The 14,887-nt window shown below is 35.8% G+C and overlaps 1 protein-coding gene across 1 annotated transcript in view; it reads right to left on the bottom strand.

Annotated features, from left to right (window-relative positions):
- Positions 1–835: 835 nt before the first annotated feature.
- The window catches only part of LOC145671651 (putative ATP-dependent RNA helicase TDRD12), a gene marked incomplete in the record, with an annotated part of 196,777 nt that continues 182,725 nt past the window's right edge, over positions 836–14,887 (bottom strand). The window contains 4 exon segments of the mRNA XM_081740852.1: positions 836–3,322; positions 7,486–7,608; positions 10,211–10,335; positions 13,527–13,864. Coding sequence (XP_081596978.1) covers positions 3,132–3,322; positions 7,486–7,608; positions 10,211–10,335; positions 13,527–13,864 — 777 coding nt within the window.

Consider the following 14,887-nt stretch of genomic DNA (forward strand, 5'->3'; position numbering starts at 1 on the left):
TAATATATATGCCTATTTAGATTATTGTTTTAAACAAAATAAACATTTTAACCATGTTTTTTTTTGTTTAAAACAAAGTACTTTGTTTTAAACGTTTAAAACGTTTTAAACAAAAAAAAGTTTTAAACATAAAAAACGCTTTTTTTAAAAAAAACGTTTTTTTTTTCAACCCTGCCTAATTCAATGTCAATGTAATATACCACGTGCTTGTGTTTATAACTATTACACGTGCTCCTGTTTGTAAACAACAACCATATATATATATATATACGATGGATTACTACATAAGCAGACGACGGACCACCAAGTCACATGACAAGGGAGCAGCCACTGCCGTCCGGAGCCTCCGAAGAGGATTCACGGGTTAGTCACCAGTTTGCGATTGGTCACCCCTCCTCTAGCTTGCCTGGGGCTCTAGGAGATCCCCAATCTAAAAATCTCTAGTTTGCTGCGAATTCCTCTATGACATTAGCCTGCTTCAGGGCTCTGTGACTCTTAACCCCCTCACTACTTGCTTCAGTGCATTGGGTTTCCTACACCACTCTACTTAGCTTGCCCGGAGCTCCGTAGAGATCCTGTCCTAAGGCTGTAAGGTTTTGAGGCTACCTTTTCTCTACCTTAGATTATAGAAAGTTACATTGTATTTCTGTAAATACTGTTGTATTTTATCAGGTTATTAAAATAAAAACCGGGAGTGGGAGTCGACTCTAATTTACTCTACATAGCCCTGCCTACTCCCACAAAGGGAAGAATTTAACAATTCAAAATAAACAAACATATTTCACTAAGACAATACATCATACATATTAAAGAACGAAATAATAATAAAAAAATCTTATTTTTAAAATATATTTATTCGATACTTGAATATAAAAAGTTTTCATGTATTTTTTTTAACATTACTGTAGTATTTATAAAATATATGAATATATACAAGCTGAACAATTGTAAAAAAAATAGCTTTTCCTTTCAAGTCTAATCAACACGTGGCATGTCTAACATAGATTATCTCTCCAAAAATAGTACCACAATAGAGAATAATCAATCCCACCAAAAACGTATATGTTACACTATAGTAAATAGTTTAGTTTTGTACGTGACTAGTCTTCTCAGGTATGAACATGGGTGCAACTTTTGAGCACAAAATACCATTTAAAAGGAACTTAGGTAACAACTACTACATTCTTTGAAAAGACAATGCAGTGTAAGAACCTTATAAAATGCAAAAATAACAAAGATATTTTGCTAATCTCAAAGATGGTACACGAAACAAATTATTATTACTGACGACTTAGATATTAAAATGTAGAAGTTTTTTTCGAATCACTTCATAAAATTGTACAACTCACACGTTATTGGAATGTAAACAAGAGCTGCCTTTATGAGAATTTGGTTGATTGACTCTTCTATTACATTTACACTACAAGAAAAAGATACTTGTAATAAGTTATCAATTATATTTAAACAAATACTTTCTAATAATGTTTAACAACAAATTATCAAAATCAAAATATATTCTACTCATTTTTTTATTATAACTGAAAAACATGAATGGATCCCATGAATATAAATATGACAGCTCCTGTAAATAAATACGGGTTATAATAGTTGATAGAGTTCCACCCGCTCAGAGCGTAATGCGAAGGGATGGATATGTAAAGTTATTTTATACGGTAATTTACTTGAACGGCTCGTCAATAGTTTAAGAAGAGAAAAGGAAAAACAAAAACACTGCAGTAAGTCCAGTCTTCGTCAGTCTTTAGATACAATTAGAATATTCAAAATAGCGAACACGACCGGACATCTTTGTCTAGCACCTTCTCTCTTCTCTACACTTCACTGACGAGTCGTTCGAGGCTTGAAAGCTAAATGTCTATTTAGTACTTTCATTATGATTGTATTAGCAGCTATGGTAAGTACCTTTGAGTTTCCATATGCCCAAGCTGGGATTTTTTTGTTCTAACCACTAAATATTACTCAACCACATAAAGGAAGATCAAATAGTAATAGAATCGAGATTTCGTATGTTTTAGTCATAAAAAGTCTCCTTTTTTAACAAAGGAAGCACAAGTGATCTTTACAAATAAAACTCCCTTTTTTTCATCTTTTCCCAGGTAACTGGACAATTTAAATTTACTGCACGAAAGTACCTTTCCAATTGCAATCACAAAATCAATGAAACAACAGCCTATCTTATCTTTTCACGCGAACCCATATTTGAACACACACATTGGAGATCAGATTTCTCACGTGTTTTTAGTAATTCACGTTCAACATTTGGTGTAAAAATATACTATTCACCCTGTTCCATATACGTAGAACATTTTTCACGAAAGTACAGTAATCTACACTGCAATCATTTATTTCGTGGCGGTCAGTGGTATTTTATGATCTTCCTCAGTAAACATGGTCTGCTTTACGGGAGTCAATTTTACCAGGCAAGACATATATTAATTCTAAACGCATTGTCTTTCTAAGCATACATATAGATGACATCCTTGTTGGTGAATAAGTTCATGGACATTTCATAGCATCGAGGTGATATTCACATTTTAAATAACTAAATACAAAAACAACAATATCCACAAAAACAAACAATAATGCAACAAAAGTCATATCAAGGAAAGTTATACTTACTAACAATAGTATTAAGAAATAATTATATTTGTATTTTTAAATATTTTTACCACATTCTTATGGACTAAAGGAAAACTTATAGAGCTGCTTATCTCGAAATGAAATTAGCAACTACCGTTATTTCCTTCAGAGCAAGGAAATAACTAACTGAATCATCACTAGTACATTAATCAACGAAAACAACCGAATAATAGATAATTGTATTTGAAAAAAGTTCTAACAAATTCTAAGTCAAATAGTAGGGGCCAAACCAACAAAAATACTACAGTGTGTTTCAATATAGGCCAAGTTTAGATACTCATTTACATGACAAAATAATAAAAGATAACCTCTGAGGTACTTCATGTGAAAGTCTTCAGATACACCACAATCTACCGGTAAACAAAATCCACTGTTCACACCTCTGAAGGAAATACGTTACGAATCAAGATTTTTTTTTTTTCCAAAACAGATCCTAGACTCAAATCATCACTTACGAATTTACCATAGTGTCTTTATGCCAGAGGATCATATGGATCAAACGGTTCATCCCGTGAACGAGGATCTGCATCATCAGAATCGCTACTCTCTGAATCTTCATATCCTGCAGGTACAGCTTCACGGATATGCATATCTAAATCTTGAACAACTCCGGACACTTCATTTCGAACACTTCGAGGTTCTTTGACCGACGCTACATTTTCATCTGAAACACACACAAAAAGTTGAATTAACATGATTTTGTTGTGTTTATGCTACATTAAAAAATGTTATACAAATTAAGGGTATTTATCAGTAACAATAAAAGAACGTTTCGATTAAGTCTCAAAATGGATTGATATGAATTATTGTAGAACATGAAATACATATTTATACAGTTAGTCATTGACTTGCAATCGTCTTCGGTTGCGACTGCCCGGCAGTATAATAAAATTTTGATCGAAGTAGATTTGTCACTTGTGTAGGATGGAACATAATACGTCCATTTTTCAGATCACAATGTAAATATATAATGTTTTCATATACAAGGGCGTTTAAACTGTAGTTCTATAATCTTAGTAATAGTAGCTTTTCTATATGAGTGATTTATCTATTACATTATTATTATAGCTCGTCAATAATAATAACCAGTTAACCTAATCTTTACAACCAGTCGCAAGTGTGCATAGTGGTAAATCGACAACTATATTTCTAAGTTGACTAAACTGTAAATTTCGTTTCAAGACTGCTAAAATGGAAAAGATACAATACAAAATCAACCCTCAGCCTTTTGTTTCAAATCGTGAAATACCAGTAACATATTCAAGTTCTACATATTCAAAACTTACAGGTATTGGACATTGAAACAAACACCTGTAAATTATTCGTTGTAGCTTTGGAAAATTCAAGATTACAAATAAAATTCCAACTGACCAAAGCAGTATATATATTTTAAAATTATATATACTGCTTCAGAGTGTCTACTAAAATTCCAAAATGAAATTTCGTGACTTTTTCGTGACCGTTTCTTCACCAAATCATAAAATTTCCTAATATTTTCAAGAGCAAATTTGGGTGCAAATTAAGCCGATTTTTCATCCATGCGATAGAAACGTAATTTGCTTGCGATTTGGTAGCGTATAAAGCCGACCACAGACATTTTTGGCGGTGAATTTTGTCGTTTTATAGAACGAAATTTTCCAATCTGTACTTACACTTGTACAGTAAAAAAAAAAAAAAAAAAAAAAAAAAAAAAAAAAAAAAAATCGTGACTCAAAAGCTAAATTTCGTGACTTTCATGACCGGTTTCTGATTTCGTGACTTTTTCGTGACATTCATGACTTTCGTGACCGACAGACACCCTGTGCTTTGGTTAGTTGGAGTTTTATTATTAATCTTGAAACACCTGGTAGAAAGCCATAATTTATATTTAATAAGGTATTGGGGCGCGAGTAGCGACAGCACAGCAGCAACACGACTTGGGAAAGATTGATAGACGTCCTGCACCATTTGCAGAGAGATTTTCAGCCAGTCCTCTTGAAGCACAGTGGCAAGATCAGCATGTGCACGTGGTGGAGGGAAACGTTTCCTCACTCGATCCTCGAATAAACCCCACACAGGCTCAATACTGTTGAGATACGGCGATTGAGCGGACCATGGCAGATGTTTGTCAAGCTTATCGAACTACTCTGTGACAAGTTCAGCAATGTGAATGGGGCAGTTATCATCCTGGAACATCCCCCCCCCCCTTCGTTCGGGAAGAGTGTTCGAACTATAGGGTGTAAATCGTCCCTCGAAGAACAATTAAGGGGCCTAAAGTCTGCCACGATATTGCACCCCAAACCATCACAAATCCATCTCCATGTTTGTTTGTGGGTACCAGCAGTCTGGATTGTATGCAACAGAGGGCCTTCTCCAAACCAACACTCTTCCTGTTGCTGGGAAACAGTGTAACTGGATTCACCCGAGAATATGACATGTTTTAGGTCCTTCAACGTACAGGTTTTATGCTTCTGACATCACTGAACCCGCTTTGCGGCATTTGTGCTATTGATGAAAGGGTTGGGTATCGCAACGCTGCCATGGATGTTGATCTTATGTAGGTATCGACGGACTGTTTTCGTGCAACAATCCTAGTCAATGTTCTGACGCTCCTTTCAGACAACTTCCGTTTTCCCCTGCAGTTGCTCCTCCTGGATGTGGTTCGTCCTTTCTGTTCATATGCAAACATCACTGGATACTGTAGCTCGTAAGCCGTCACAAAGTGTTGCAGTTTTGGACACGGATGCACATGCTGGACGCGTCCCTATGATCTGCTCTCTTTTTTAAAAGTCGGATATATCCCCCATTATCCTGCTCTACATACATGATTTGACGTTCACTAACGAACCTCTTGTACTGGAGTGACTATCAAGGACCTGCGCACGTGACTCATTGCCCAAAGATACGATATAAGCTACCAGATGGCACTGGTGATTCCCACAAACATTATATGCTATTTGTGCAGATGTTTCAGTTTCAACGTCCACTACCTGTATATACAAAATAATATGCAACATATTTCAATCTGTAAAATAGAAAAAAAAGATAAATACACATTTTACATCTTACGTGCATATTCGAAACAATGGGAACTTAAAAAGCACAAAACGGGGAATTATCCTCCTCTTCCTCCATACGATCACAGTCACAGAGAGACTATTATTTATAGAATTCCAAATAATAGTCCAGCCCCCGGATTACCATACCAGTGCATTAACTACTATGCTAGGTTTTTTTTTTTTTTTTAACTTAATTGAATATAAAAGATACGATATTCGAAAGTAACATTCGCTTCCTCTATTTCACATAAAGATGGAACATCTGTGTCAAGTATGTTTAAATATCAAATACTTACAAATGTAAGCAAGTAGGTAGAATTTCAAACTGTTATCTATTCTATATGTATATCACTACATCAGGCGCGCTTTTTTTTTATTATTGTTATTGGTTAAGAATATAAAAGTTAACAGAGAAGCAAAATAGCTCAATTGGTGAAAACATAAATAATGTAATCGTAAATTCGACAATTAGCACTGTTGATTTTTGAAAATGTACAGGATAAGAGATGTCTTCTATAATATTACAAACGAAACTAAACAAAGTGGTTACAAAGGCAGAACGATGGGGAATACTGGAGTGAGAATGCCTTCACCCATGAAATTCTCAACTTTACATTCGAGAAAAAGCATTTAAGATTTTTAAAGTCTTCTAATAAGATTTTTTCTATCCTCCTCCCCTCAGCCCTGAGTATGATCTTGTTCTAGAGTGAAGCGGCTGGTTCGCAGCGAATAAGCATCAACATGATGATTTCAAGGAGTAACCACCACTTTCTGATCAGTTAATTATCTTTTCCCTAAATTTCAAACCGCACTTCCCAGTCCAACCTTTACCCTTATACGTACAATAGTAGTCATAGCACATTAAGCAGTTATACAAAACCCAGCTGACCAGTAGCCACTTTGAAACACAAGTAACTTAATGTTATCTTGTGCATAAAACCACAAAATGTCGACCAAAGGAATAACTCCAAGCAGTTTTAAAATCAATAAGCAGTATCATTTCTAGTAAAATGATATAATAATGATCATTGAAGAAAGAAAGAAAGGAAGAAAGAAAGAAAAACTTAGTTATGTTGTGCAAAAAAAGACCTACATTTAAATCATTAGGCTCATCAAACTTCATCTACAAAAGCATGTTATTCGAAAGCTATGCATTTATGCATAGGGTTGCTCCAGTATGGGGAATCCATCCATGGACCTGAAACAGCTCTCTGAACGCGTCCCTGTTTTACATCAACCAGAATGACTTGATGCCTGTGATCATTGAGGCTGATTAGTTTATTAACAGCTAACAACATTGTGATGGCATTTATTTATAATAGCTTATTAAGTTATTATTACTTCCCAATTCTGTTAACGATCAAGTCATCATGACTGAACTATATATTGATTGGGCTTACGAATTGTCTACAGGAGGCACGGTGGTTCAGTGGTACAGCGCTTACCTGATGGGTGGGGCACCTGGTTCGATCCCCGGGCAAGTAAGCTTGTGGTGGACAACATCGTGTCCGTGGGTTTTCTGGGGATACTCCCTTTCCTCCCATATTCTCATTCCACCAATTCTTCCATCATTCACTTGCCTTAATCATCTGTCTCCTTTAGTATAAAGGGCATAATCGTAGGACGTTAAACAAAGACTTTTAACGAATTGTCTACAAGAGAGATAAACATAAAATGAAAATACAAACAAATAGAAAATAAAACCAAAAATACAAATAAATTAAAGTGAGATAGTTGAGCAACTATGCAGTAAGCCATCATAATGAATAGATATAAAATAATAAAATACCTGCGATATTCTTTTCCATTTTGTTGTTTTCAGAATCAGAATCTTCTCCAATGATATACTCCAAATTTGCAGTTAACCACGGTTTTTTGCCTTTGGATTTTAACAAACGAAGCCAAGGAATACCTATAGTAAAAAAAAGGTTTGTTTGATTATTACAAGGAAAGACCGAACTCCATACAGGAAATTGATGCACAATAAACTGCCTCTTACTAAATACAAAGTAAAAGATATTAGGTGAAAATGTATGATTTGCAGGATTGAAGTTAGATAGCGGTAGTTCTTACATGGGCATTTTGCTTAATGTGGCAACAGCTGTATTTAAAAGGCACATGTGTCAGCTTGAAAACACACTATGAAGTTTTTCTGGCACGTTAACGTTTTTATTTTCCCCGTAAAATGATTTCTTCAGTTTTTTCAATAAATACAGAAATGATAGTCGTGGATAAAATTAAAAAACCGAGCCATTACACTTTCACTCAATGTTAACCGAAATTCAGCGATGTATTGTATTATTTATTTTAGCCTCCCTCCCCCCCGCTACATTTAGCACTGTATTACAATGCATCTGAAGTGAACACGTCATTTATAGATAAATACAAAAGTAAAAGAATAATAATAAAGTAAATTACATACTTTAGGATAATAATTATACCTTACATTTTACATGATATTAATAATAAAAGTTAGCATAAGTAATTACTACTTGCAGCGTATGTAAAAATCATTTTCTCTAATGCTAAAAACAAATAATACCACTGATTTACTGTAATAGATTATGTAAGTTTTAATGTAGTCAGCAATTCATGTATTCCTCTATCGAGTAAAAGCACTGTTGTAATAAATATTTCTTAAGTTCTTTTTTGAATTTAGCAACAGCGTCCTGAAACTTTATATCTTTGGGAAGTTAATTGTAAAGCGTAATACCCACGTATTTACACCCTTTTTCATATAATATACTTCTAAGTTCTACAATAGAAAAGTTTTGTTTGTTTCTTGTATTATGATTATGCTGTTCTTGTAATCGTGTAAGGATATCCTCTAGGTGTCTCTTTACAAATGTAAGTAAATTTGCGATATACAAGAGATTGATTTTTCTCAACATGTGGCGCAACTGTGCAAGTGAGCTGTTGTGCAAACAAAAGAGGAATGTTTCATGAGTAACTGATACTAAGTACATTGGTCTTGACTGACAGTTACGTGTGTAGGCATGGTGAGTGTAGAGAGGTGTTGCTAAGCTGCGTTGTGAGCTGAACAAAGCGCGAACATCAAGTTTTATGTGCACCTGGGTGAGACTGCTACAGAAACTTATCATATGTCGCAACAAATGTATGGGACTACTTGTTGATTGCCTGAATCTGCATGGCATAGATGTTTCAGGGAGGGACGGGAGTCAATTGAAGACGACGAACATCCAGGTGCAGCAAAGACAGTCAGAACACAGGAATTGGTTGAGAAAGTAAGTACACGACTGAGGACAGAAGACCAAAATGCGACACTGGGAATCCTTGCTGGGAAGTTGCACGTGAATAAAGAAAGTGTGCGGCAAATAATAACTCATGATCTCAACAAGAGGAAGGTCTGTGCCCGTTTCGTGCCTCTTTCCTTAACAAATAATCAACGAAGGTAGAGGGTTGATCACTGCAAGGAACTGATTGCTACTGACAATAGGGACCCTAACTTTCCCCTGAGTATCGTTACTGGAGATGAGACATGGTTTTTCAATATGACCTATCCACAAAAACACCAGAGTGCAGAATGGAAGTTTCCTAATTATCCACAAGCCAAAACCCTGCGCCAGTTAAAATTCAAAATCAAGCTTTTTCTCTCATTGTTCTTTACGATATAAGGGCATTGTGCATAAGGAATATGTGCCTACACTCAATGCCTCATTTTACCTTGAGGATTAAAGCGGTTACTGCAACGTATCATACATGTAAGGCCCGAGTATCGGAGTGATGTTCAGTGGTGTCTGCTACATGACAATGTCTTAAGTCACAAGGCAGTGACTGTGCAAGATATTTTGTTTCAAAAAGGGATCTGCGTGTTGCCCCACCCTCTCTAATCGCCCTTGCGATTATTTCCTATTTCCTAAACTCAAGTCTGCATTCAAAGGTTCGTACTTCGATGACGGAACGGCCATCAAGAGAGTTAGGACAAGGGTTTTCAACAGCATTACACAAAGGGACCTCTAGCAAACCTACGTATTGACAGGGTGCAACAGTGTATGGGTGCAGGAAGGTCGTACTTCGAATGATCCAAGGTAAGAACCTTTCTATGTTCACTTTCTTTATTTCTACTGCTCCTGTCTTGATTTTAAATTGCCGCACTATGTAAAATTTTGTTCTTACGCAACTTCGTCTTTAGCGTTTGAGTTCCTTGGAAATACTATTCGTTCCTTGAACGTTGGCTCTTATTAATTTCTCTACTTTTACAAAAATTTTAAAAGAATATAAAACTTTTCCCAACTTCTAAACAAGGTGCTATCTAATAACAATAGTAATAACATCAAATATTCAATCTGGAATGAACCACCTGAACAAAAGAGAACTACAACTTAATTTGTATCAATATAGCAAAAGGAAGAAACTCTTAACGAATGGAATGGAAGGTAATTGTGTCTATATTTAAAAAAAGGACTCGCTATTATAAAACTTCCGACTGAAGTGAAACAAGAGTGTCTTAATTCCACCATGGAAAAGAATAAATAAATTAAATTTTCACTTACCTGTAAGTACTTTTCTTAGTTTTATTGAAACATACAATCCACGTGCTTGATGTTCAACATACTGTGGATCAATCGGACCAAACAAATACACGTTTAAACCATACGTGTTTCCATTCGCCTCCGTTCTAGAACAAAACATATTCAATTTCAAATTATTACAAAAAGCTGTACACAATACAATTTGAAATACACATGAAAGTTACTATAAACCTACATTTGTTACTACACTTCTTTTCCGTTTTACATACACGAAAACTGCTCACTCATATTTTATTAAATCTAATGTTTGGATCAACTTATAGCGTACAGATTTAATGTCTTCCGATGATAACATAAAATCTGGCCACATAAATGGTATGATTCCGGTACGTTGGAAAAATGGCAGCTCAAAAAAGTGTTCAAATCTAGCACTAGAAAATCTAAAACTCAGATGGATGATTTTCCTTATAACCGAGATGATCATAAAGACTAATGCGAGCTGCACCTTAAAAATATTATTTAAGATCAGATTTCAAATGACCAAAAATATAGAAGACTAACTGATTTTAAACATTTTGTGGATAAAATTCTAATTTTGGAGTCGCGTTGATTTCGAGTTTAACGTTCCTTTCAGCAGATGGGAACGTTAAACGGGACTTGATTAACGTCGGAACCGAACCACTTGAGCTCCCCCCGGGAATCGATCCCGGGTCTCCCACTTCTCATTTTGGAGACTATGTACTAAGGCCTAAATAAGACAACACGTAAATTGATTGGCATGACTAAAACCAGTTACAGAACATAATAGGGATTCAAAAGATGAAGATGCAGCCAGTTTCCTAATAGTCTTAGTATACAGGACATATTTTTACATAACTTCACAAACAAAACGCAATGTATTTGATCTCTCTGTACCTGCATAAGAACATAGGACTCAACATGGATAAAGGAAATTAAAGTAAGAAATGAAATATCACTATATATAGCTGTATTAATGTAACATTAGGATTTTATACAATTTTCAATTTCAGCAACAGTTGCATACATATTTTGTAGTTGTGCTAGTTTATTTAGTTACACAGATTAATCAACATTGAAAAATTTGAAGATAGAATGTCCAATAATAAAAACAGTCATATACAAGAGTTGGATTTTTAGTAATGGCAACAACGGTATATCTTGAGAAGTAGAGTACTTATAGGTTTTAAGTTTTACATGCTCTCGATGTAATCACCAGCATTGTGAATTACGCATTCCTAGCGATGTGGAAGCCGCTGGATGCTGTTGACAGTGCTTAATCTCTGAATAGTGCGGATGGAGCGATCGGTCGCCCGGAGAAGATAATCAACTGTACGGAAGCGTGTCCAACGAAGTGGTTCCTTCGGGAAGAGGTCGTAGTCGCACGGACTTAAATCTGGAGAATACGGGGGGTGATACAGCACTTCCCAGCCCTAACGATGCAACAAATCAGTGACTGCACCTGCTGAATGTGCCCTTGCATTATCATGCAGAATGATAGGTGGGTTCGTCAGGAAGTGGCGTTGTTTTCGTCTTACAGCTGCCCGCAGATTGTTTTGCAAAAAAAATTGCAGTAGTACTCTGCACTAACGATATATCCTTGGGGGACGATATGGTTTATGATTACACCAGCCCAGTCGTATGCAATAATGAGCATAGCCTTTCACATTGGTTGGGGTATTCCGAACTGTCGTTTTTCTCGGTGACTCAAGATGATGCGATTCGTTTGATTGCCGTTTCAGTTATGGTTCATACGCTCTGGCCCAGGTCTCATCAATAGCAATGATCCGCCGTAAGAAGGCCTCACCTTCACGTTGATACCGCTCTAAGTGTGTTCGAGAAGCATCATATCGTAGCCCCTTCTGTTGTTCACTCAAATCATCTAGAAGCCACCTTGAGGCGATTTTACGCAACCCTAGGTTCTTCAAAATTTTCAGCACAGTCGAATGCGCTAGTCCTGTATCGTTGGCCAATTGACGAATCGTGGCGTTTCGATCCGGTAGCACTAACGCGTTCATGTTCTGCACATCATCTTCACTTACAAGAGGCATGTCTGTGACATTTTGTCGTCCGTCATTAAAGGCTTTGACCCACCTTGCTACTGTACGGTATGGTACTGAACCTGCACCGCAAACATCTTGCAATACTTCGCAGCACTGCTTTGCATTCCTACCTCTTGCGCATTCAATTTTCAACCAGCTCCTCTGATCTTGCTTCATATAAACATGACTGTATTCCGCAAGAACTCACGCAGCATGACTGTAGTCCATGAGCACTCACTCAGAACTGCCTTCTAATTGCTGGCGCTGCACGAGAATGGAGGGGAGGGAGGGCGAGCTCTGAGGGAGGGTCGGCATCTAACCTACAGCTGGTATGAATTATAATGGATTGCTTTGTTCCCGAGTATATGTACAGCAGTGTTGCCATTACTAAAATGCCAGCCCTTGTAGCTTTTAATTACACACAATAATGGAAATACTACTATCAATTTTTTGAATGGATTTTTCTGAGGAGGGAGTTGATATTATTGCGTGAGTCAACTTCAAAATCAAAAACACGAAAAAGGTTTGTAACAAATATAGATTAAACCACACGTAATACATTCATAGGTTAGTTTCATCTTTGATATAAAGGTGACAATCGTATAATGCATCTGCACCTTAGGGTTTTAGATTTCTGGGCTTTCGGTATCAAAGGCCAATTGGCCCGTCACTTTTGAGAAATGACGTTCCTCGGCAAGCACACTATTCGGGGAAAGGGAAGGAAGAAAGGATGGGGAAAGAAAGGAGGCGGCCTGGGACTTATATGTTAGGTACCACATTTGCCTGATGTGAATGAGGAAAACCCAGGAAAACTTCATTCAGGGTGGCTGGCCTGAAAAGCTTTTTACACTTTTTCGACCAAGTGCCCCCACGGGAATCGAACCCGGGCCCGCTCACACTGAAGGCGAGAGCGTAAGCGACTACGCTACGCGGGGTCACCTGCATCATTCAGGAAAGTTTTGAGTAATATTAAGTTTCAAAACAATTCTCTGAAGGCTCAAAGTTTTACGGATGCAACTTTTGTTACTAATCATATTGAGGTATTTGTATATACATTTTTGTTATTAGAAGAAACGTGTTTGTTTTGATATTTCTATGCCACAACAATAGCTGCCATGTGACGTGATAAGTTTACTGTGGACGCTTTAAGATAACGCAACTACGGAAGATGGAATTCTCACTCAAAATTTTGGCAATTGCTAAACAGACGTATACCAAGATTAGTTCAAGTAACTATTGACCTGTATAATTTATTTGGTTTGCTTTGCAACACTTACCTAAAGACAAGTGTATTGGTTGAACAGCGAAGGTAATACTTTGTAACTCCTACTATTTTTATTTCAAGACGTACTGTATGAGGATCCTGAGACCATTCAACAGAAGGAGTTCTGTCGTAGGACACTAAATCTGGAATATCTTCCTCTTCACTCTCTGTATCTATTTCATCCGACAAATGTGAAGAAACATAAGATGTAGTGATACTTTTGACTTCATCGTCACTGTGACTACTCGGTATTTTATTGCTTTCTTCCGCTTTTTTACTTGATGCAGCGCATATAGCAGGCAACTGCGGCTTCTGTGAGTTGATCAAGCAATCGAATGGCGTATCAGGCAGCTAAGAAAAAAAGAAAGCTATATGTTGAGAAACTGAAGTTTAGTACAAGAAAATCTCTCAGAATCAAAACGTACCATACAGTATTATTTCTATTCTAGCATATGAATAAAGGCAAATAAAATAGGCAATTGCAAATGTCCTTCTGAAGATTAGAAAGCCAATGATCCGAAGGCCAAAATAACATAATTGAAATCAAAAATAGCACTATTTTCTTATCTATGAATTTATGCATTGTTATACTTCAACAAGTAGACCTGATGCAGAAAATATGTTATCGTAACATAAGTTAATAATGGCTAATGTAATGGGAGCTGTAGGAAGTGTTTCTTCTATAACACAACATAAACAACTGAACAATATCATAATAAGGAATGTTAATTGCACTTTTAATAATGTAAATGTGATTTCAGGAAATGTTAAATGTAATCTCAAACTATATATTCATTTATAATTATTGCATATCACTTAATATTATACTGTATTATTAATATCTAAACGAAGAACAAGAAGTTCTACTGAAATTATAACAATTTAATTATTAACAATTAAAAAAATATAGTTAAAAATGTTACAATAATTACAATTATTATAAGTAATGAACTGTGAATTATACAATATGCATAATACAAGAAATTTCTATTTATGTATGGGCCAATGTTAAAGTAGTTACCTATGTTATGTGTAGAAAGCATGAAAGACTAATATCCTATTTCTGATTTGATATGTATATTAACATTGCATGTACTGAAAATAACAATTTCATATTTCAAAACTATGCGTGTTAACACCTAAGCACAACCATGTATGGAAATATAATTTATTCTATTTAAAATTTGAGAAATACATAATTAATGAAAATCGATTACATCAATAACTATCAACAAAATTGTCAATTAATCCATATCAGTTGTCACTAGAAGTTCATTGGAAACTTTCTTTTTCTTTTAAAACGCCCATATATGCTTTGATGGGAATAAAGATTAACCTAATTTCTTCACAATTTCTGTATTTAACTAAATAAAT

The sequence above is a fragment of the Thermobia domestica genome, chromosome 2 (genome assembly GCF_964235325.1).
Source record: "Thermobia domestica chromosome 2, izTheDome1.hap1.1, whole genome shotgun sequence".
NCBI classification, from domain to species: domain Eukaryota; kingdom Metazoa; phylum Arthropoda; class Insecta; order Zygentoma; family Lepismatidae; genus Thermobia; species Thermobia domestica.